Source organism: Typopeltis vanoorti, chromosome 1 (genome assembly GCF_054136105.1).
Source record: "Typopeltis vanoorti isolate ZY-2024b chromosome 1, IOZ_Tvanoo_1.0, whole genome shotgun sequence".
NCBI classification, from domain to species: domain Eukaryota; kingdom Metazoa; phylum Arthropoda; class Arachnida; order Uropygi; family Thelyphonidae; genus Typopeltis; species Typopeltis vanoorti.
The window spans coordinates 189,065,068-189,091,435 of record NC_143549.1 but is presented as its reverse complement, the minus strand read 5'-3'; the positions used below and the strand labels follow the sequence as shown (position 1 = coordinate 189,091,435).

Sequence of the window (26,368 nt, the reverse complement as noted above, 5' to 3'; positions counted from 1 at the left end):
CATGATAGCTGGGTTGGGTAATTTACAGCCTCCCTGGAGGTCTCAGATAATAATAATAATAATAATAAACCCTAGCACAGCTCATATGTTGAAGAGTACTACCCAGAAAATCCATAGAATTGTGGAATATATTACCATCAGCTACAACTGGCGTCAATACATGGAGCTGTTTTTCTTGATCTATCCAAACTTTGAATTGCTTGTGCATTGATAATGATATGTTAGATTCAGATGGAAATATCTGCATTTTAAAAATCATTATTAATTGCTTGTTCCTATTCATCTTATGCTAGGTTTACTTTTTCTGCTTAAGACTCTACTCCTCACCTCTACAACAAGTGAATGCACTGGTGAAAGTGTTGCTGGATGGAAGTACAATGTGTGTGTGAGATGCGTGCAAGAGATCAGAAGAAAGAGATGAAGGGAAAAATCAGGAGAGTGGTAATAAAGAAATAGTAGTAGTGTGAGAGATGAAGAGGAAACGGGAATGCAAGAGGTACATGGAAAGGGAGACGTGGCATAAGGAGATTGGATGTTGGAAGTTCCAGTGAATGTGTGTGTATGTGTATGAAGATGGAGTATATTGTGATGTGGGTAGGGAAGTTGAGACTGAGCAGATATATGTGGTAAGTGGTGATAAAGGTGATTGGGCAGGTGTGATGAGGAAATCACAACCAACCAGTGGCTTGGATAGGACTGGTTATAGACCTAAAAATGAATTACTGTGTTTGTTTATAAATGTGTTTGTTTACAGAAGTATCAGAAGTAAGGGAGATGAAATGGTTTCACTGATTGATTTTATTCACTCCAAAATCATTGGAATAAGTGAAACATGGTTGAATGAAGACGATATTTTAACAGGAATTACAGGAATTCCAACCCACGAGAGTGACTCAATTAGTATGGAAAACAAAAGTGCAGTATGATCAGAAATTGGCAAATCAAGTGAAGAAAAACCCTAGAGAGTTTTTCATATATGTAGCAAGTAGAAGGAAGAATGATCATGGTAAGATGATGTTAATGGATGAAAGTGCTAGAATGGTAACTGCTGTAGAAGACATTGTTGAGGTATTCAGTGATCAATTTATTTCAATTCCACCCTGATCAGGTGTTTCTTCCTGATCAGGGTGGAATGGCTTAATTGTGAGTGAGCAGGAGGTATTTGAAGAAATAAACAAACTTGATGTCGATGAGATGACAGGATTTGATGACATATCACAATGGGGCTTAAGGGAATGTTGCAGGAAATTGGCAGTAGCATGTCTGTTTAATAAGAGTCTTGCAACAGCACAGATTCCAATTTAGTGGAAGGAGGGTAAAATTGTTCCACTGCATAAAGGTCATAAGGCTGTAACTTCAAATTAGAGGCCAATCTTTATATCTGGAGTAGTGGTGAAGGTGCTTGAGAGATTGGTGAGAAGTAGGATACAGAAATGGGTGGATAACAGCATTATTTTCTGTCGTTATCAACATGGGTTTGTTAAAGGGAGATCATGTTTCACTAACTTGCTTATGTACTATAACAAGGTGACAAATATCTTGGACAGGTGATATGCATATACAGTGGTGTACTTGGATTTTGCAAAAGCTTTTGATAGATTGCTGCACAACAAGCCGGTAAATAAATTGAAACAGATGGGATTGGATACCACTTCTGAGTTGGATCAGTGACTGGTTGTCATATAGGTATCAGAAAGATGTATATGGGGGTGCAGTATCCCAAAAGAGGAACGTCACTAGTGGTGTACTGCAGGGGTCAGTTTTGGGATCATTGTTGTTCAACACCTCCATAGTGCAATTGGAAGAACGATGGTACATTGCGTCCTTTGATTGGAATAGGCCTAAGTTCAATTCTTGTCATGACGGGAGGAATCTTTTTGTGGACGTTTTCAATCGAAGGTGAGTTAGCCGATCTGATATGGAGGTAGCAGGGTTTTTTCTCCTGCATACAGACAAATCGGCCCTTCAGAACACACGCAATTTACAGACAAAAAAAATACTAGTTGTGGTGGTGGTGGGCAGTAGATATGGCATTGATGGATAAGATTGGTAGTAGAGGTTCGGTGTAGTTTTGGAGACAGTTGTATAGTAGGTGTCCTTTTGCGATGAGTCTTCGGACTCCTTGTTGGTGTCACGAATAATAATAATAATAATATGTTAATGATATTGAAATGGGTTTAACTAGTGATATGCAGCTGTTTGCAGATAATGCAAAACTTGGGAGAGCAATGCAAAGTCAAGCGGATGTTTTGGCCTTACATGAAGACTTGGGCAGATAAGTTGAACTGTCAGATCAATGTTGCATAATGTAAGGTTTTGAGATTTGGATATTTGTATACTCTGCATCCCATTGTTGGTAAGCAATGATGAGATGCAAAGTATACACTTTGTGGCGAACTTTAAAGGAAATAGATGAGATGAGGGATCTAGGAATGATGGTGGAGAAGGTTCTGAAATTCATAGGCCACATTGCACAAGTTGTGAAGACGTCACATTGGATAATGGCAATGATGTGGAGGACCCTCACATGTAGGAATAGAGTGGTTATGATGCCACTATATAAGTCCTTCATCAGGCCTCATATTGATTATTGTGCACAGATTTGGGTTCACCAGGTTTTCGTCCTGACAAGGATATGCTGGAAAGGGCCCAGAGAAGATTCACAAAGGTGGTCAGTGGTCTTTGGAATGTAAAGTAAGAGGACAAATTGAGAAAAAGTAAGTCGCTAAGCCTTGTGAATAAGAGGAAGAAGAGGGGGAGATATGATTGAGACATATAAGCTAGTCGGTTGTTATCAGGTTGACATGATCATCATCAAATTTCTGACATGTATCCTCAAGGGACGTACAGGATGTTATGATAGTATTACATGAAGAACTTACATCATTACTAACTTCCTATCAACAATTTTCTTCCAAATCAATCTGTTACCTGTCAAGACTCTAACATTATCAGATCTTGTATTTCTGTCTTCTAAGGCACTTTTAACTATATCAATCCACCTATATCTTGGTCTTCCTCTGGGTCTTTTCTCTTTTCAGAGAAAAGACTAAGAGGACTAAGACAGAGAAAATTACAACTTGTTTTGCTAATCTTTCCTCTCCAATTCTATTTAAGTGACCATATTACCTGAAATTAGCTCTGCTAAAACATTCCTGGATGCTAAAATGTCAAGTTCTTTCCTAATATTGTTTTTAATATGATATTGCCATTGATGCCATCTGTTCAAGCCCCTAATCTTTCTCAGTGCTCTCATATCTGTGGTCTCTCGTCTTTGGTCAAGTGTTTTATTTCTAACTCAGTTCTCAGATCCATAGGTTTTTTTGACTAATTTCTCTCTTATTCCATATAAATTTATTCAGTTGACTGCCTATATTCCAGCTTTGTTGATTCTGTTATCTATTTCCATATTTAATTTACCATCTTCAGTAAAAATCATGCCTAAGTAGCTGAAATGCTTTACTTGTTCTATAGGTTTTCCATTCACGATGCAGTTGATATTTTCAATGTTTTTCCCTATTTTCATCGTCTTTGTCTTGTTATTGCTGATTTTCATTCCAAATTTATTACAATAGTTATTCAATTTAGTCAGGGAATCTTTCAGACTTGTACTGGATTTATTTAAAAGTATAACATCATCTGCATAAAGTAAAGAGTGAGATTTTGATTTCAGGTTTAATACTGCTTTCTTTCAGATAATGAATAACAGAGGGGATAATGTACGTCCTTGTCTGACATCAGGTTGACATGGAAGAGAATTTTCATAGAATGGAAGGGAGGGGGGGGTAAATAAGAGGCTATCGCTGGAAACTTTATAAGAGGATGTGAGCAGAGGAATGAGTAGAAGGTTCTTTGCATGGAGATTGGTTGGTTGGCGAGTGGAGTGCATTGCCTGAGTGTGTTCCAAACATAGACATATTGAATCAGTTTAAAACACGGTTGGATGAGCGTTGTGTTCAATAGTGTGTACCTCCCACAATGAGTACCTGACTCCATGGAGGTCAGATGTTAATAATAACTTCTGACACTATAATTCTCAGATCTCTCTGGCCTTAGAATACTGTACTTGCATTTGTGGTGGTGGTGCTTTAAATCCTTCCTAAAAGTGCAACACCTGTCTAGAAGAGAGCAACATGATTAGTTGATATCCCCCCCCCCAGATTCATTCCAATCACTTTCTTATATGTTTTGCCAAACTGTACACCATTGTTCCTCTGCTTTCCTCTCATGGCTGTAAGAACATAAGCAGCTGTTCAACACCATCCATCCTCTGTCCAGCTTGAAACCTACTGAACCACCTTCTCATCACCTTTTTTCTTCTCACCTATCTCTGTTCTTTAGAAAATCTTTCTTCACCCTGTTTTCCTCTCAAAGATTGCAACCTCAGACTGTTCAAGAAATCAACAGATTCTGCTTTTTCCTAACCACTTGCTCACACATATGCAACTAATTTGCTACATATTACAACCTTGTATGTTTTGGATTATGTTAAAGAATGGCGGAAGAGAACTATTCTTTAGTTCTTAAATTCACATAAGTTTAACAACATTGGTTTCTGCACTTGTCACCAAAGTGGGATTCCATGTTATCATAATTCTTTGCCCTTTTCATATAGAGGTGGCAAGTTTCTTTCCAGTAACTTGTACATTTTATTTTGCAAAACAGAGATAGTAACAAGAGAATATATAATTTAGAGAGACAATGCACTAGCTTCAGAGCCTTTATTGCTTTTTTTTTTTGCCATAAATCCATACACCAGTCACAACCATAATTCTTTAATTGTATTCAATGTATTCATTGAAGTAAGCTAACATGGTTGAGCATGCTTACATTATATTGTGTAACATGCCATGAAACAGTCTTTTCCCCTTAATAATTTAGATCAGCCCTCATATTTAATTCACAGTCACATAATTTTATATATTATTTTATATTAAATTTATATATTTTATATATTATCCTTGTCATATATTATTTTTTTGCTTTACTCATATATTTTAATTTCTTTAATGTGATTTTTTTTATATGCATGCCAGCAAATTTCAAACTAGAGACATGAATGACAAAGTTTTCCTTCATTCTTGATATTCTAGCACTTTTTAGAAGTAAACTAAATTATTCAGCTAATATTCATTAGATTTAACTTTGCTAACTGCCAAACTTACTTTTCATATCTTTTTCAGGGTTATTGAATGTAAAGGACCAACCAACACAAGAGTATATACTGTCGCTGTATACTTCAGAGGCCGTCGGCTGTCTACTGGTTCTGGCCATAGGTTTGTTTGTTTGTTTAGTTGCTTAATTCTGTGATTCTGAAATGTATATCTTTGAACAATTTTAATATTTTTGTTCACCTTTTTGATTTCATTTCTTCTTTCTTATCTTTTAATTGATTTTAACATTTTCCTCCTTTCATATTTCATTTTCTCTTTTGTCCTTTTTTTACTTATTTTTGTAATGCTATTTTACTTCTGTCTGCAAGTGTATATTTGGATATTTACTTGCAGCTCATTTTTGCAATTTCATATGTGCATGTGTGTCAGATTAATGATTTTTATACCATATTTCTTTCTCATAAATACATTCAGATATACTACTGTTTTAATTCAGTAAAAAAATTGAGAAGAAAAAAAGTTGCACTACTTCAATTATTATAACATGACATTGCCAGCAAGTCCTAGGAGTCATGTTAGGTTAGTTTTTCTAACAATGCTTGGAGGCAAAATCATGTCAAAAGTAGAACTCTGTGAAAAAGACCTATATTCCACATAACTGAATATAGGCATTTTTAGTTTGCTCTGTTTGTTGTGATTGCATTTATTTTAAATTTTATCATTAGGCAACTTATAATACCAATCTATTTTGCATTTACAGTCAGTGGTGTAGCTGGGGGGGGGGGGGGGCGGTCCACTCTGGGCGGCACTTTGAATTTTACCCTATACATCGTTTTGATTTTTCTGTAGTATTTTTGGTGTGTATTGAGAGGGGAAGCAAACTCAGGTACGCCCCAGGTGGCAAAAGTTATAGCAACACTGCTGTTACAGTGTCATGGGTGGTAGCCCATCACCACTGTTTTTGACAACTATCACATAGTATACTTTTCAAGCCACTCAGAACCTCAATAAGCAGGGTACTAGAGTCTCACACTGGGCAGTTTGAAAGTCATCTATTATGTAAAAACTTTTACAAACACGTATGTCACTAGAGGATTATAGCTGTGAATTGGAAAGCATAGCTGCCTGACACACTAAGCTAAATTCTGAATAGCCTGCATAACACACTCAGTATCGATGATGTCCTTTTTCAGGGTTTCTCTCCCGGAAACTCGGATTTTTAATTCCACATACAGACAAATCGGCCTTCAGAACACACAATTTACAGACAAAAAATACAGTTATTAAAGGGATAAAAATCCTATGTTTTTATATAGCCAGTAAGTGAAACTCAAGATCGAGAACTACGATCTATGAGTTTCAATGCCGAAAAACTATCAGTGAAGGCAATTCGAAGCAAAGGTGGAGCAAGCTCCCTCACTATTCTTGATATTCTCTCATAATGCAAAACACAGCTCCTAGGAGATGTAATACTGTCATTACATTATGAGGAGAGGTCACTACCCAGACCGGTTTCAACCTTTTTTGAGGTCTCATCAGTGAGTAGGTAGACCTGGAAGATATCAAAGCTTAGTGAAAAGAACTTACATAACTTCACTATACGAATGCCATAAAGGTGTGCTTATATTTTGTAATTAAAATGAAAAGCCAAACGGCTAGTTTTCTGGCAACTTAATAGTTATTAAAGGGATAAAAATAAAGGGATAAAAGGTCGCCCTAATGCTACAAGAGGCGCTTACGCTCCTCTTGTAGCATTAGGGCGACCTTTTCCCTATCTTGCCGAATAATTTACATTCTTTTATGTGTAGAATATCACTAATAATTTCTCTTACAATTGCCCCTTTTTGTTGACTTACAGTTACATTTGATATACAGATACATTAACTTCAATTCAAACAGTTCAAAATTTAATTTACAAGATGTTATTTCCTATAAAACATAGTTACACTGTGCTAAATGATAAGTATGCTTATTTAATTTATATTTACTGTTAGACTCTGGAAGGGTAACCTCATTCAGTGTGAGGTAGCCCGTTTCAGATCTAACAGATTCAAAATTTATGCTAATTTTGAAGATTTCCAATTGCACCTTCCCCCCCCCTCTCTCTCTCTTTCTCTCCACTCCTGGAACTGAATTATAAATAACCACTCTATCTAATTTTCTACTGATATGAAAGTTTTCACAGACAATATTCAATATCTATTACTTCATTTGGTTTCAGGGCAGTTCGTCCAATCAAAATCTTGTCCATTCCCTAGATTTCATCCATTACTTTTCTCGTCCAGTAAGACATTTTGTCCAATCTTATTTGTCGAATGCTATTTGTACAATTGAAAATAATTTGGACAAAATGCTCTGAAAGCACCTGGGTTTGAGGTTATTCATCCAATTCTATTTTGATTTGAAAATAATTGGACAAAATGTCCTAAACGCACCTGGGTTTGAGGTTATGTGTCCAATCTTATTTCGCCCAATCTTATTTATCCAATGCTATTTGTCCAATTCTTCATATTAATCCAAGTAACTTGTGGTCATTAATAATAGTCAGTTGACGTTAAAATTTTTTTGTAATTTATCCTTAAAATTTGGCAGTGCTGAACATGGTGGAAATTGTGATGAGTGACAGGGGTAAACCAATGCTTTATCTATAAAATTATTGTTATCATTTTCACTCTTATAACAAGAATAAGACTAAATGGTATTGGCGATGCGAGGTTCATGGCAGTTGCAATGTTAGTTGCATCACAACTGCCAGTTTAGACAACATCGTGGTGTACATAGATGGCAAGGAAGATCACCAACATGAATCAGGCTTAAAAAAAGGAGAGGTAAGGAAAGTTAAAAATAATATAAGGATGCAAGACAATATGCATGGTTCACCCTCACACATTATGCATATGGTTATAGGACAAGTTCAGCAAAATGAATTATTACTTATGTTGCCGGAGAGGAATAGTTTATGGAGGCAAGTCAATAGATGGCAGAACACTGCGAGGCCTCGTACTCTCAAAAGTTTGGTTGACGTTGAGATACTGGAAGAATATCAAGTAATGTTGTAAAATCTCGCGAGAAATTATTTTTTTAGAGAATTTTCGCTAAATATTTTACAATTTTTTTTGTCTGAAATTATAAGAATAAAATGTACTTAGTTGTAATAATATAAAAGAATAAATTACTGTTAGAATGCACCTGCACTTCAGACGTGTTTGTAAAAGCTTAATAGGAGTTAAGCCAGATTAGCACTGAATATCACCAAAATCGTAAGGTCTGTCAGCTAGCAATGACGTCAAATCTTTCATTGCTTCTGGCTAATCTGGGAATTCTTTTACTTAAGAACAAAGGACCGAAAATAGAATAAAAAGCAATGCAGCACGTTGTTCAGGGCTTTTTGGTCCTTGGCTCTTCACCTGCGAGGTCTACGAGGGGCTCCTTCCATAGTTCCAGGATGATCGCTCTTCCCACCGCCTATGCCAGATGTTTCTCTGCCGCCAGCTTGCTCTAGGCTCCCGGTAGTTACGACAGAACCCCAGTGCGTCCAACAAAGGAAAGTTCTTGAGAGTCGACTGGACAGAAGATGTTCCAGTTTCAATATGTATTATCGAATGTAAGTCAGACTTTCCTCTCGAGATTGTTAGCAAGTAAGCCATTATTTTGTTATAATGTATTATGAATGCACCTCGAAATCGTGAAGAAATGAGAGAGGTTCCTTGTTAACTAGCAGGTAAATTGAATGTGAAATAACAGAAGTATATGTATTGTTAAGTATATCTAATTCACAGACTGATTGTGATAGTGTTTGAATTAGTATTATTTAAGTTTTGATTGTGTTGGAAGAAAGTTAAATGTAATCCCTCCTGGAATATTTATGCATGCTTGTAAGCCAAGTTGTGTCAAAGAAGACACTTTTATATCAAGGCACAATAGGTTTTTCTGATAGTGAAAGCACTGTAGTTTCTGCTGCTCAGATAGCAAGTAATATTGTGTGTTAAAGTGCTCTTGATTAAATTAATCTTTAATCAACTTTTATATGCTCTGTATCATATCTTTTAGTTTGATAATGGTTTCAGGACTGTACAATTTTGGTTATAAGGATCGGCTGAGGGAATGTGGACTGCAGAGTTTGGTGAATAGAAGAAGGAGAGGTGATATGATTGAGACTTTTAAACTGTTGAGAGGTGGTTACAGGGTTGACACTGGGGAGGTCTTTCACTTGGTTGAACAGCGGGAGGGAGTGATGACAAGAGGCCATCCCTGGAAGTTACGAAAGGAAACTGTGAGCAAAAGGGTCAGGAGTGGTTTCTTTGCATGGAAGGTGGTTGAACCATGGAATGCATTGCCTGATGGAGTGGTGAGAGCGAGAACGGTCAATGAATTTAAGGAGTGGTATGATAGACTTTGTATTTCTTAGGGGGGGGGGAACCTCCCCTCGATGAGTCTTGACAGACTTTATGTTCTTAGGAAGGACCTCCCACGATGAGTCTTTTGACTCCATGGAGACCTGAATAATAATAATAATAATAAATATGTTTTTGTTTTGAAATTACCTGGTTCTCGTTCCTTAGCCAATGCACTATCCCGAAAATATTAACAATCCTGTGGGAAAAGAATATAGTAACGAGGCATGACTTACATATAAAGAATTTGTATAGAAGTGAAAAATTAATTTTGTCATCCTCTCGCCCTGACTTTCAAACATAAAAGGATCAATTAAGTAGCGCGGTCGTTAAGATCAAATAAATTTCTTAATTGATATTGTGCAATTGCTCAGGTAAAAGAACAGATAAAAGGAAAAGTAAAGCAAAGTAAATATTTTTACAAAGGAGCGACCGACAAGGATTTCATAAAACTAATGTAATAGTAAGATAATAAAGAGAAGATAATAAAATTTACAACGTTAAATCATGACAGATTTCTTTTTTGTGATTCTGGTGTACAGGATGTGGATCGTCTTCTTGTTTTTGCCACAACGGAGAACCTAAGATTACTTGGAGCGAGGGACATTATCTTCTCCGATGGCACATTTAAAACTGCGCCCTCACAATTTGCTCAGTTGTTTACTATGCATGGAATATTTTGAGAGCATGTCATACCTCTGAACTCTAACTCATGCTCTAACTCCTGCAAAAACTGAGACTACATACATATCAGTCAATATACCAGCATGTTGTCAACACTGCAAAACAATCAGGAATCATTGTGAATCCACATACTGTTATGATGGATTTCGAACTGGCAAATATGAATGCTGCATGGGAGATATTTCCTAATGCAAATATAAAGTGTTGTCTATTTCACTTTTCTCAGGCCCTTTGCAACATATGGTGGCTTTGGTTCTGTCACAGCAGTATAAAGTTGCAGGAAGCCCTATACGTGAAGAAGATCAATGCTGTTCGGCTTGCCATTCATGCTGATCGACGACGTACTCAAGGTATTTGACTACATTGCAGAGAGTGTGTCAGAAGACCTGGAAGGAATGATAGAGTATGTTGAATGTGTTTACATCAGAGGGCGTCAAGCTCGGGGGCGAGGTATGGAATATCCATGATTTGGTCATCAGTGGGACACAGAGAACCAACAATTCTGTAGGTTGGCATAACAAATTCCAAAAGTTGATGGTGGTGTACATTCCATCACTTTGGAGGTTCATCGAATCCCTGAAGGAGGAACAGAGGCAGAACAAACAAGAAACAAGATAACAAACAAGGGGACCAGGAGATGTTTAGACAGTTAAGTTTGGCAAGTGCAAGAAGAATGATTGTTATGGGAGATTTTAACTACAGTAGTATAAATTGGAGAGAGGAAAATGCATGTAGCAATAGGGGAATGGAATTTCTAGAATTCTTGAGGGACAAATGTCTTAGGCAACATGTAACAGAGGGAACAAGAGGTTCAAGAGTTTTGGATTTGGTTATAGCATCAAAAGAGTTGATAATAACTGAGATGACATCTCTCCCACCAGTTGGAGAGAGTGACCATATGGTTTTGACTTGGAAAATGAATAGACATGGAGGAGTATCAAAGAGACGGGCACTTATGTGGAATTATAAAGCAGGTGATTATAATAGTCTTAGACGTCAACTTCAGGAAGTTTCATGGAGGGAGGAATTGTAAGGCCGGGATATCATTAGTGCATGGGAAATTGTGAAAGAATATTTGTTAGCAGCAATGGTAAGTTGTATACCACGAGTGAGGAAGAGGACACAATTTGGAGTAAAGTGGATGACAAACAGTATTAAACAGAAATTGCATGCGAAAAAGAGGCTATGGAAGAGATATAAGGAGACAGGTGAAGAGAAGATGCATGAAGAATATAAGACACAGGCCAGAAGAGTGACTAGTGTGGTAAGGAAAGGGAAACTGGAATATGAGAAGAGATTGGCCCTAAGATCCAAAGACAATCCTAGGGAATTTTTTAGCTATGTGGCCAGTAAGAGGAGAAATGACTGTGGAAGAATGATATTGTGGGATAAAAATGGGAATAGAGTGACTGATGCCGAGGACGTAGTGGAATTGTTCAATGAACACTTTATTGGAGTATTTCATCCTAGAGGAGTCAGTTTTAATGCTAGAGGGATAGGGCAGGTTTGAGGTTTAGAGGTACAGGAGGAGAGTGTGTTTCAGATACTGAATACTCTGGATGTCAGTAAAGCTTTCGGACTGCATGGTATTTCACTACGAGTTTTGAGAGAATGTGCTAGGGAACTGACAGTGCCTTTGACCTGGCTTTTCGATGAAATTCTAGCTGCGGGAAAGATGCCCAGGGAATGGAAGGAAGGTAAGATAGTGCCATTGCATAAGGGTGGTAACAGACTGGAAGTGTCTAATTATAGGCCAGTTTGTGTATCATCAGTAGATGTTAAGATCTTGGAGAAAGTAGTGAGGGAAGTAGTATACAGCATTGGGCAGATGATGGTAATGTTATCTGTGAGAGTCCACATGGATTTGTGAAGGGGCGTTCTTGTTTTAGCAATATGGTAGCCTTTTATAATAAAATTACAAGAACATTAGATGAGGGAAAGGCATATACTGTAATTTGCTTAGACTTAGTGAAGACATTTGACAGGGTGCCACATGATAAGCTGATATTTAAGTTGCAGCACATGAGTCTGGATGTCAGATTGGTTAACTGGATTCAGGATTGGCTGTCTTGATAGGTATCAGAGAGTTGTGTTTGGTGAAGCAGTTTCAAGGAGGCAGAGGGGTTACAAGTGGGGTCCCATAGGGCACAGTACTAGGACCTATATTGTTTAACCTTTATATCAATGACATTGCAAGGGGATATTCAGTTGTTTGCAGATGATGCGAAGCTGGGAAGGATTATTAGAAATAGTGCAGATGTGGTAACCCTGCAAGAGGATTTGAATAAGCTAGATAGATGGGCAAATGAATGGGGGGGTGTCAGTTTAATGCAGCAAAATGTAAGGTCTTGAGGTTTGGGAAACATCGATGGATGCTGCATACTCTATGGGAGGAGTTATACTGGAGGAAGTAGGCGAGACATGAGATCTCGGGTTGATGATTGATAGAAACCTGAAATTTAGGGGACATACTGCAAAGGTGGTGAAGGTAACACAGAGAATTGCTGCAATTATGAGAAGGACACTGACCTGCAGAGATAAAAGGGTTATCACAGTATAAGTCTCTGATCAGACCACACTTTTTAAAAAGGCCAGCCTATTTAGTTGCCTAGAAAATTTGGGAAATACTCATCACCAGAGATCCTACTTTATATTCCAGGCCACCTACAACCGCCCTCAGAGGGCGCTCCACCTAGATAGGACTTTAGTGTCACCCACGTGGTTGGGCTTAGTATTGTATGATATTTGTATTATCTTACATTAGTTATTTTTGTAATCCCCGTAGATGTCCTAGTGACTAGGACGAAATATAGGAAGTATTAAATTCTTTTTAATCCTTTCTGAGTGTTGTAAAAAATCCATTAAACCTCCAACACTATGTCTTCACAGCACTTAAGCCTCTATACACGAATTCTAATCATTCATGGAGAAGATTTAGCACGCAAATCCAAGCAATACGGTAAGTCAAAACTACGACTATCTAGGCAACTAAATAGGCTGGCCTTTTTAAAAAGATGTCAGGATACGAGAGTGATACTGAACTGCGTTAAACTAAAGACCAATTTCCATTCCAAAAAAGCACTCCGGATATATAACCGTGCCAGCCTGCCATTACTACGCGAGCAAATCGCTTCTACTCTTGCCACCCTCTCAGTGACAAACGCCACAATTGGCTCCTTACATTCAGAGCTCTCCAACATTCTTAACCCTGAACTTTGGTCGATTCTCTCCGGCATTTCGGAAACCTCCGCACAGAAAGAATTTCAAAAAATAAAAAATAAACACGTCAAGAAATATAACAACCTGATTAAAGACAAACCACAACCACAAATTCAACCGCTCCAGACAGTAGTAAACCTCTCTTCCAAAAGGCTCAATGACGATGTCGTCAGCGCACTTAGCCTCAGCCATAATTTTGCCGTCGCTTCAAAGGAAGTGCCAGTGTTTGATGTAATGGTTAACATCGAACGTGGGATCGGTCGCTTACCATCGGAGATAGCCAACATCCTTGCTCATTCTTCACCTCCAAAAAGTAATTTATCGTATGCCCAACGCACAGCTCTCCTGAAATTACGGAAAGAAAAAAGTATCATCATTACCAGAGCGGATAAGGGTAATGCCACAGTCGTTCTTAATACCAGTGAATACAATCGCAAAATGAATATTATCCTCCGCGATCGCGCTACCTACATCCCACTAGAACACGACCCCACAAAAACACAAGTTAAAAAATTAAAAATCTTACTTAAAAAAGTATCTTCCTGGCTCCCCGACATCACGAAAAAACTTAAACCTTTTCGCTCACATCCCCACCCCAAATTTACGGCTTACTAAAAATCCACAAACCCAATTCCCCACTCAGACCTATAGTAGATACCACCAATGCACTTTGCTACAGACTGTCTAAACAGCTGGCCAACTCTTTGATCCCCCCTCACTGGAAGGTCCACTTCCTATATAAAAAACTCGACCCACTTTAAAGCCCTCATAGAAAATTTAACCTTGAATAAAGCAGACATATTGGTAAGCTTTGATATCTCCTCTTTGTTTACTAATATTCCCTTAATTGACACCTTATCTCTCTTACAAAAAGTTTTCCCTTCTGACATCTTAGATCTCTTTTCCTTTGCCATTAATTTTTCTTGGAAGAACAAAATGTACAAGCAGATAGAGGGGACCGCCATGGGTTCCCCCCTCTCTCCCCCCCTTACTAATTTCTATATGGAAGATTTTGAAAAACAAGCCATAGACTCAGATCCACTCAAACCTTCTATCTGGCTAAGATATGTAGATGATGTGTTCTATATTTGGCCTCATGGCCCAGACACATTAGACTCCTTCCTCAGTCATCTCAATAGCCTACATCCAAGAATCCAGTTTACTATGGAAAAGGAAAAGAACAATTGTTTACCCTTCCTAGACACCTTAGTCACACGCCTGCCTAATGATACACTTGCCTTTGCTGTATACAGAAAACTCACACACACACAGGCAGATACATTCACAAACTCTCACACCACCACCCCTCTCAACAATATGGCATTATTAAAACTCTTACTAAGAGAGCCCACAATCTTTGTTCCAGTGGAACCGCCCTCACTACTGAGCTTAACTACATACACAACACTTTCCTCTCCAATGGCTACAGCGATCACAGTATCAAAAAAATAATCAGTTCCTCTCCCATTCCCTGTCCTTCTTGTCAACAAGAATTTAAAAATGCCATCACCATACCCTACATTTGTGGCAAATCCGAAAAAATAGCCAAGATTCTAAAAAAGTACAACCTACACACAGCATATAAGCCCCACTGCAAACTTGCTACTCTTATCTGTTCTATGAAAGATCAGCTCCCTCCTCTCTCTCTGCCTGGAGTTTACAAAGTACCCTGTTCCTGTAAACTGGCGTACTTTGGACAGACAGGCAGATCAGCATCCATCCGCCTAGAGGAACACAAGTCTTACATCTGTAAACACAACAATGGTCATTCAGGCTTGGCTGACCATGTCTTGGACACCACCCACAGAGTATCATGGAAGAAAACCACCATGCTCCATCACAGCAAATTCAAGAAAGAGAGACTATTCTTGGAAGCAGCAGCAGTTCGTAGAAATCAACCAAATAATAAATACGTTTGCATTAAGCTTCCGAAAATTTGGGAAACACTCATCACCAGAGATCCTACTTTATATTTCAGGCCACCTACTACCACCTAAAGTCCTATCTACCACCTAGATAGGACTTTAGTGTCACCCACGTGGTTTGGCTTAGTATTGTATTGTATGATATTTGTGTTATGTTACATTAGTTATTTTTGTAATCCCCGTAGATGTCCTAGTGACTAGGACGAAATATAGGAAGTATTAAATTCTTTTTAATCCTTTCTGAGTGTTGTAAAAAATCCATTAAACCTCCAACATTATGTCTTCACAGCACTTAAGCCTCTATACACGAAATATCAAGAAGGTGGCAAGATATTCTGGAGGTTATTGAGGAAGCTCAGGAATGGAGAAAAGAGTGCTGTAAAAAGAATTAGAGATGATAAAAGTGATATGAAAACTGGAGAAAAAGATATCCTTGAAGTATGGAGTATTTACTTTGAAAAATTGCTAAATGAAATTAGCAGTGATGAGAGCACATGAACAAAAAACACTGACCAGGCATGCAATCAAGAATACATATCCATACTTGAAGTAGAAAAAGCCATCTAAAGTCTGAAATGTGGAAAGGCAGCTGGTGTAGATGATATTTGACCAGAAATGCTCAAGTATGGAGGTATAAAAGTCTTACGGTGACTGCACTGCATAGTTAAGAAGGCCTGAACAGAGGGACGAATTCCAGATGATTGGACTAGAGTTAAAGTCTCATTGACTACGTTATTGTTGATAGTGATGTTTTCTCCCCGGTGCAGGACATCAGAGTGTACAGAGGATTTGAAATTGGAAGTGATCACTATTTAGTCTTGAGCAGGATAAAATTGAATTTCATATTGAAAAGAATAACATGTAAGAAAGTTTTAAAGTGAATGAAAGTTGAGCTGCTCTCAGACGTGAACTGTAGACTAAAATACACAAAGATTATTGAAGAAAAAATGAAAGAGTTTGAGAACAGGAATCAAACCTTGGAGATTCAGTGGCAAGCCTTGAAGAAAACCCTGATTGATTCAGCTAGAGAGGCATGTGGTGAAGTTGTCTGCAAGAATAGAAAAATTAGAACTCCATGGTGGACACAGGGAGTTAAAGAGGCAGTGAAGGAAAAAAATAAAGCATATCAAAAGTTCCTGTCAAATAAGTCAGCTTGTGCTCTTAGAGAATAGAGAGACAAATGCAAAAATACTAAACAGTGTGTAAAACTAGCTAAACAAAAGTCATGGAAGGACTTTGGCAAGAATATAGAAAATAAATATCAAGAAGTGGCAAAAGATTCTGGAGGTTGTTCAAGAGGCTTATGAATGGAGGTAAGAGTGCTGTAAAAGGAGTTAGAGATGATAAAGGTGACATGAAAACAGGAGAAAAAGATATCCTTGAAGTATGGAGTAATTACTTTGAAAAACTGCTAAATGAAACAAGCAGCGATGACAGCACAGTGGTAAAAAACACTGACTAGGCATGCAATCAGGAATACATATCCACACTTGAAGTAGAAAAAGCCATCAAAGGCTTGAAATGTGGAAAGGCAGCAGGAGTAGATGATATTCGACCAGAAATGCTGAAGTATGGTGGTATAAAAGTCTTACAGTGGCTGCACTACATAGTTTAGAAAGCCTGGACAGAGGGGCGAATTCCTGATGATTGGAGTAGAGCTTTCATAGTACCCATATATAAAAAGGGAAATAAAACTGAATGTGAGAATTACAGAGTTATCTCCCTACTGAGTGTTCCTGGCAAGATCTATGCAAGTATACTTGAGAAACGGTTGAGAAGAATTGTGGAAGAAAAGCTGGGTGAAGAACAAGCTGGATTCAGGCCAAACAGAGGCTGTCAGGATCAGATTTTCACTTTATGACAAATAGTCGAGAAAGCATGGAAATATAACAAAGATCTGTATTTAAGTTTTGTCGATTTGGAAAAGGCATATGATAAGGTGCCAAGAGACAAGCTATTCAATACGCTGCAGTTATATGGTGTCAATGGGGCATTATATCAAGCAATACTTAGTCTTTATTTGAGTTGTAAGTGAGCAGTTAGAATTGAAGGAAGTACAGGAAGATGGTTTAATGTTAAATCTGGTGTGAGACAAGGATGTACATTATCCCCTCTGTTATTCATTATTTATATGGATCACATTATGAAGGAAAGTGGTATTAAACATGATATCAAAACTGGAGATGTTAAAGTCAGCTCTTTGCTTTATGCAGATGATGTTATACTTCTAAATAAATCCACTACAAGTCTGCAAGATTCTCTGACTAAATTGAATAACAGTTGTAGTAGATATGGTATGAAGGTCAGCAATAAAAAGACAAAGACAATGAAAATAAGCAGAATCATTGAAAATGTCAACTGTAATGTGAATGGAGAACCTGTGGAACAAGTAAAACATTTCAGCTACTTAGGCACGATTTTTAAAGAAGGTGGTAAATTACATATAGAAATAGACAACAGAATCAGCAAAGCTGGTATGGTGGGAAGTCAATTGAATAAATTCATATGGAATAAGAGAGAAATTAGTCGGAACACTAAATTAGCTGTATACAAGACAGTGTTCAAACCAGTTTTAACTTATGGATCTGAGAGCTGGGTCAGAAGTAAAACACTTGAGCAAAGACTAGAGACCGCAGATATGAGTCCTGAGAAAGATTATAGGCATGAACAGATGGCATCAATGGCAATATCATATTAAAAACGAGGATATTAGGAAAGAACTTGACATTGTCAGCATCCAGGAATGCGTTAGCAGAGCTAATCTTAGGTGGTATGGTCATTTAAACAGAATAGGCTAAGAAAGATTAGCAAAACAAATGTTCTCTGCCAGGTTGGCAGCAGAACCACCCAGAATTAGACCAAGATATAGGTGGATTGATATGGTATAAAGTGCCTTAGACGATAGAAATATAAGATCTGATAATGTTGGAGTCTTGACAAGTAACAGACTGATTTGGAGGAAAATTGTAGATAGGAAGTTAGTAATGATGTAATTTTTTTCATATAGTACTATCATATCCTGTACACCCCTTGAGGGTACATGGCAGGAATTTGATGATGATGGAGTAGAGTTCTCATAGTACCCATATATAAAAAGAGAAATAAAACTGAATGTGAGAACACTCAGTAGAGAAATACCTAAGAGGTATTTCTCTACTGAGTGTTCCTGGTAAGATTTATGCAAGTATACTTGTGAAACGGTTGTGAAGGATTGTGGAAGGGAAGCTTGGTGAAGAACAAGCTGGATTCCGGCCAAATCTATTTGGCCTGAATCCAGCAGATTTTGACTTTATGATAGGTAGTTGAGAAATCATCATGGGAATATAACAAAGATCTGTATCTTATTCAATTTAGACATATTTTTATAACAAAGACCTTATTCAATTTAGTCTGCAAGATTCTCTGACTAAATTGAATAACTGTTGTAACAGATATGATATGAAGGTCAGCATTAAAAAGACGAAGACAATGAAAATAGACATAAACATTGAAAATATCAACTGCATTGTGAATGGAGAACCTATAGAACAAATAAAACATTTCAGCTACTTAGGCATGAGTTTAGTGAAGATGGTAAATTAAATACGGAAATAGACAACAGAATCCACAAAGCTGGTATGGTAGGAAGTCAACTGAATAAATTTATATGGAATAAGAGAGAAATTAGTCGGAACACTAAATTAGCTGTATACAAGACAGTGTTCAAACCAGTTTTAACTTATAGATCTGAGAGCTGGGTTAGAAGTAAAACACTGACCAAAGACTAGAGACCGCAGATATATGAGAGTTCTGAGAAAGATTAGGGGCATGAACAGATGGCATCAATGGCAATATCATATTTAAAATAAGGATATTAGTAAAGAACTTAACATTGTTAGCATCCAGCAATGTGTTAGCAGAGCTAATCTCAGATTTTATGGTCACTTAAACAGAATGGGAGTGGACAGATTAGCAAAACATGTGTTCTCTGCCAGGTTGGCAAGAAAAAGACCCAGAGGAAGACCAAGATAATAGTGGATTTTGCCTTAGAAGATCGAAATATAAGCTCTAATGTTGGAGTCTTGATTTGGATTGATTGATTTGGAGGAAAATTTTAGATAGGAAGTTAGTAACGATGTAAATTTTTCATATAATACTATGATATCATGTAGGTGATATCTACTGGGTAAATGTCAGGAATTTGATGATGATAATAATCACAATTTCTTTATATTATCGAAAACTTATAAATTATTTGATACAGTTATTTAAGAAAGAAAGAAATATTTGAATTAAAAAAAAAAAAATAGGTGCATGTGTGTTACATAAGCAGTCAGCTTTTTTTGAGGGTGGGTGACACACCTATTCATCCTGCTAATATTTAAAATAATTTATTTTCAAAACTGTTCACAAGACAATTGCTAGTAATTTTTTCACAGTAATTGTTTACGAGAACAATTACTGTCGAAAATACTGAATGAAATAAAAACTGCAGCTATGTTTCATAGCAGTATAAAAAATTAAACTAAGATCATAATTTTTTAAATGTCCATTTTTGATAAAAGCTCTCTACCTGTGTGTGTGTGTGTGTGTGTGTGTGTGTGTGTGTGTGTGTGTGTGTGTGTGTGTGTGTGTGTGTGTGTGTGTGTGTGTGTGTGTGTCAGTCATTGATCTCAGTACTTTTTCTCTATTGGATGATGAAACTCAGACATATGAAGAGGGAGAGGTACTAGAGATGTTGCATAAACTGAAGAAGAATTTTGCAATAGGCACTGAAGAGGTATGCATGAATGCTAAAAAGTGTTGAGCACAGTTCTCTATGCATTTGAGCAGACTGTATACATAGTCTTGTCATAAATACTGTTACAACTTCTGCACACCCTTGCACATCCCACAGAATTGTGTGAGCCTGGTTCTGTTAGTGTCACTGTGTGCAGTCAACATTCATGTGTTTATCAGTACAGAAAGAGTTGTCTAGCTATATTAACATGCAGTAGGGAGATTATGAGAACCATGTAGCTGTAATAATAGCAGTTTAACATGCTAAAAACATTTAGTATCAGTAGGATGTTTGTGTGTTGGACTATTAACCATTATAATGATATAGAAGATATATATCTGACTGCCATAGAACACATCGACCATGCTCCGTTAGGACGCAACAGCTTGTGAGGGCCGTGACGGCATGCCTCCACCGTAATCCTGTGAGGATGCAGAAAGTAATGTCACGAGAGGTGAACATTTCACAGAGAACAATGTCACGTGAATCTGGGGATGAGAGAGCCTATTGTCTTTCTACTGGACACTTCCAAACAGCACAACTTATTGGGCAGAGGGTGATAAAATCAAAGACACTTCTCTGGCAGTACTCGAACAACAGACACAGAGATATCCTCTTCACATATGAGAAAATTTTCACCACTGAAGAGTTGTTTAACTGCCAAAATGATTGATATATGCTGCAGATAGTTGTGCAGCACATGCCATAGCACCCAGGATTCAGAGAAGTCATCACCCTTCGTCAGTGATGATTTGGTGGGGGGGAAATGTAACATATCAGGGAGTATCTAAGTTGCATTTCTGTGAGAAAGGAGTCCTCCAAAGCTTATCTAGACCATGCTGGAACCTGTGGAACGGCCCCTGAACAACACCTTGTTTCCCAGTAGGCAGGGGACCTTCCAACAGGACTTAGTCCCTGCACACATGGTGAGAACCACACAACAATGGTTGGAGGTGAACACGCCCAACCACATATCACCATCTGATTGATCATCTGGAAGTCTCGATCTGAATCTGTATGACTTCAAATTGTAGTAAGAGCTTCAGAGAGAGAGTAGCCTGCAAGAAACAATACCCCAACATTTCCAGCCTGAAGGCGGATTTGGAGCTAGCAGTAGCAGTGTTTCCATTGGATGTTGTGTGTGCTGTCATGTCGATGATAGCACGCACCACAGACTTCGGGCATGCATGATGGCAAAACAGGGACATTACAAACATTGAGTACTGCTATATACACATTATATATGTGGTTGGTATGTGTTTTTTATTTATTCGTGTGGGTTCCCCCTTTCCTCCACCATCCCTTAGGACTGTTTGAGCCTTTCTGATGAGAGATTAAGTATGTATTTTATGACTGTAGATCCATGTGTGTTCACAGGCCGGTTTGCCTGTTCTGAGGGACAAAAAACTCAAATTTCCAGGTGAAAAAAACCTCTACCTCCGTATGAGACTGGCTAACTCACCTTTAGTCAAAAGAGTCGATTTCCACCCATGAACAGGAATCGAACCCAGGTCTTTTCAACTTGGGCTTCAATTCCAAAGGGCTTCATCTATACGACTGAGCTATGGAGGCTCATTTATATGTGCTGAAATCTATAAATGATTTACTGGTAGATTAAAGGTTTATGCACTGTTCAAGTTGTTACAACATTGATGGCTATTGTTGGAAAACTTAGTAAGAGAATAACTACATACAGAAATGGGTTGACAGTGAATCTGTACTTTGCAAGAACTGCATGAGTGTACCAAGGGAAGGTTATGTTTGAGCAAAACTTGTTCACAATTTATAATAATGTTATGGTTAAGTTAGATAAAGGGAATGGATACACCATGATGCTTTGGACTTTACTTTGCTAGGCTTTTCAAAAAGAATACAGTGTGGAAGGCTGTTGCATAAGTTGGAGGATATAGGATTGTATCATAAGTCTTTCTGTTTTTCAATTGTATTCATTATATTTTTAATTTTCACTCCCTGAAAACTCCAAGTAGTAACAGGGTCATCATTGTCATGCTTTTTAAGTGAATTTCCCCATACCATATAACATCCAACATTGATTACAATTACTCAATAATATCTTACCTGCTTCAGTGCTTTGTTTTCTTCTTTGGCTACTTAATTCTTGTCCTTAATGGCATTCTCTAAATGCTTCTTGACCTGTTCTAATTTTTGCATTGCCTGAAATTTGTTTTGGTCTTGAGATTTTGCAAATTAATTTATTTTCAGCTATCCTCATTTTATTTCATTATGGGCATATTTCTCTGCAGTGGGACAACTATATTCTTTGCAACCTCACTGTTCAGATTAGCATTATTTTTAGTTGCTGCTTTGTTGTTGTCATTTCTTCATATATCTTATAGCACAACTTTAATATTGCAATATCTCAGTATATTAGGAAATATACCAATTACAAAAAAAAAAAAAAAAAAAAATCGGCAGTAATACATTATAAAGCACTGATTATTTTCAGAAAAAACATAATAAAAAACTGATAGAAATCACTTTATTTTACAGGAGCATTAAATAAACAGGCTTTCATGATATAGTCTCAACCTAATCTCCATTCTTCACAGGATTAAATTTGTTTATACTTGTTTGTGCATAAACATATAGACACTTGTATTTATTTATTTTATTTATGAATTATTCTGTTTCTTACTAAATTTATTTGTTTTAACAGTATCCAGCAAGCTGAGATGGCTGCAGCAGGTAATGCTCTGGAACTTTCAAAAGGTATGTTATTGATTGTTTTTATAATACTTTATTTATAATTAGAATAAAGAGAAATTGTCCGTGCATTTATTTTTAAAACTTCAAATCAATTATAGTAGGTTTATCCTAAAACATTTCAGGGTAATCGAATAAACCACACTTTTTTATCGTCTTTTTAGCTGCCAATGTTGTTCCTATTCTGATGAAATTAAATTTTCTACTGTAAGTTATCATTAAGCACATTATGAATTTTAATGTCCACTACATACTCTGTTAATAGAAGTTCAACATCCACTAGAATAGGGAAAAATTGTGCATTTTATAGCCAGTTGATTATTTTTGCTGTTCTTCTCTCATAAGGTATGTAGCATTCATTGTAAAAGATTTGTGGATTAAACTACCACCTAAGAGATTAACAATTATTGAAATGATATAACACATTACTATTCAGTGTTAACACCTCAATATTGAGACCATCTTCAGAAGTATATGTACAATATATGCAAATACACAATCTTATAACATAGTGACCAGTAAAAAGAAATCTGTTTGTTAGCCTATGGTTGAGTCTGTCTCCTTGTGAAGTATTCATTTATTTTATTTATTTATTATACTTTATTTTTTTTTATTATATTACTTAAGGAAGTTACAGTGTACACTATACACTACTTGGAAAGAAATCAATAGATACCCTCATGGGCAAGGTGTATTGTGCCATATAACGAGTTACATGTTTGTAGCCAGTATGAATTGGAGGAATGTGATACTCCAAAGTCAGTGAAACTGTGTCCAGGTGAAATGGATGCGAGAAGGAAACTGATGGAGTTTGAAAGAGGCATTTGATAGGAAGCCATGTTGCAGACCTCTCTGTTTGGCAAATTGTTGACAAATTGGGCCATCCCAGGTCAACACTCAGTTATACCATACTGAGATGGAATCGCAGGGATTCAACTACAAGTGCTACCTGCAGTGGATGATTCACTACACTCAGCGAATGTGACTGTAGGCTGCTATGAAGGATAATATGTGTAAAAACTACAATTCAGCAGATGACACACTGAATGTAGCATTCTAGGCATTGACTGAACAAATCTGCACAAAAACATTCAGAACTGAGGCTCACAACAAGTTTCCATGGTAGGACTGCAGTATGCAAGCTCCACATTAACCGAACCAACATGTAGCGTCATCCTCGGCGGTGCAAAGAGCATGTACAGTGGGATGTGAAAGCTTGGAAAGCTGTGTTATAGAGCAACAAATCATGCTATACCCTCTGTTGAGCAGATGAACAAGTGTGGGTGTGGCAGATGACCAGCAAACATCTCTTACAAGAATGCATAACCCCAACTATCAAATTCAGAGGTGGCAGTGTGATCATATGGTCCTGTTTTTCCTGATTTGGCTTCAGACCTTTGTTTGTGGTGCCATGAACAATGAACTCCGAAAGGTATCTGAACATTCTGGACAATGCAGTGTTTCTTACTTTGTGACATTTTACAAAACTTACCATTGTCTCTTTCAGCAAGACAATGCACCATGTCATAAGGCTGCTGTGTGGTTTGTGGACATAAACAGCACAACACGTGACTGGTCTCCATAGAGCCCTGATCTCAGTCCTATTGAACATCTCTGGGATGAACTGGAGCATCGGGTGAGGTCAAGGGACGTCTTCCCCAGCAATTCAGGACCACATTAGACCTCACTACAGGAAGAATGGCCTAAATTTTCCATTGATTACTGTCATACTCTTGTGGAAAGTATGCCCATGTAGGATTGCTGCAGTCTTTGCAGTGAAAGGGGATCCTACATTTTATTAAGGTGGTGTTGTGACGTTTCTTATAATATTTATCTCTCTACTTATTTGTTACAATACATTTGTACTCTAATCGTTTAGATTAACCTCTATTTGTTTTATATCTTTCCTTTATCCTACCAGCCTCGCCATTTATGTTGTGACTTTTTCTTATCCTTTGTCTTTACTATCCTCTCGACTCCGTCATTTATGTTATTGCCCTTTTCTTATCTTGTTTGCTTTTTCTTTACTTAATTAGTTATTTACCCTTTATCTACCCTTTCTTAACTAATCCAATATTCTATCTTTCTTAAATTCAAAACTCGTCTGACACTGTACCTTACTTATACACATTTATCCCTTATAATTTAAACTGTACAATCAAATTTTCTCTCATTCAGTGCTTTGCAGTCCTATTGGCCTCTCTATGTCCTAAGCAAACAATCTGAAGAAGTTCACCCTATAAGTATCAACACATTTATATTTAAGCTGCGCCAGCTAATACCTAGGTAGAAAGGATTCTTGTTCAGGGTGACCCCTTTAGAGAGTTAATGATTATTTGACCGAGCATAAATTTATCTCCCCTTCGCTTGTCCTTTTCTTTCTTACAGTCGCGGCTTACTTATTGCATTAGTATTCATGGGTTTATCCCGCTTGTTATTTTTATGAGCGGTAGTTTTGAATTCATATAATATAGGCAGATCAGGCAAGTACATGAATGAAACAATTTAATTAGCTTTAAGGTGATACACTATAATACATTTCAAAACAGGATAATATGGTTGCATTCAACTCAGATCAAAAGCTCTAATTAACTTGTGCTTATCACACATACTAAATCTTAATAACCTTAAATACAATCATAAAATACAATTCATAGATTATCATTAAGCCATTCGGATACACATGGCTATCAGTGAACACATCAGCACAATTACACTTTTAGTTTAACATGATCTTGTGTCTATTCGGCCCCTTGGGCAAACAATTCTTAACACTGTCTCAGACAGGCTACTCTTACAGTTCTTTAAGTTCAGTCCAATTTAAACGTTCGCACAGGAAATTCACTCTCTTCTTACAACTGGAATTAGTATTTCAAAAATCTACATTACCATTTCTGTCCTTGAACTCTTAAAACTTGTTCCCGCCTTGTCTAATCATCAAGGCCTTCAAATGTAATCGCTTTGGAGGATATCTTCCGTAGATCTGTGTGAGTAGAATCTCCGAGGGAAACATGGGAGGTGGCACGGTAACGTCGCCTTGAATGGAAGGCTCAATTTAGTCCCTCCGTCGTACGACAACATCACAGCTATCCTAGAACATGAACATAGCTTGGCCCAATACAAACGCTACGACGGACGAACTAAGTGCCTTCCGCGACTGGCCAGGGACTTCCCTCCTACGATGAGCAGGACCACTCCGAGAGATCAGGAATCCAGGCGAAAAAAAAAAAAAGTGTCTTCATGCAAGACCTTTTTGTTTCATTTTCCCCTCTCGTTAAATCTCGATATTTGCGATACGCACCAACTCGGTCACGTTTGTCCATGTCAATCTTATTAGCTCCCTCTATTATTTCTTCGCACATGTGTCTGCCTTCTATTCCTGGAAGACGCTTAGGTTTCCCTTTCCAATACTTTCATAATGCAGGACGGTAAAAGTGACCTTTGAACCCTGACTCACAGGCTTTACTATTTCAGTGCAAGAGGCTGGTTTTTCAAACGGATTTTGCCATCTTACATGGATTTCTATTATCAGGCCCACACTTAATACAG

At 37.5% G+C, this 26,368-nt stretch overlaps 1 protein-coding gene across 4 annotated transcripts in view; it reads left to right on the top strand.

The window, feature by feature from the left end:
* drosha (ribonuclease 3 drosha) overlaps window positions 1-26,368 on the top strand; it is a 454,213-nt gene that overhangs the window by 417,793 nt on the left and 10,052 nt on the right. For all 4 annotated transcript variants that reach the window (XM_090395920.1, XM_090395901.1, XM_090395928.1 and 1 more), the window contains 2 exons: window positions 5,184-5,276; window positions 22,773-22,825. In XM_090395920.1, the coding sequence (XP_090252046.1) occupies window positions 5,184-5,276; window positions 22,773-22,825 (146 nt within the window). The remainder of the gene's footprint in view (window positions 1-5,183; window positions 5,277-22,772; window positions 22,826-26,368) is intronic.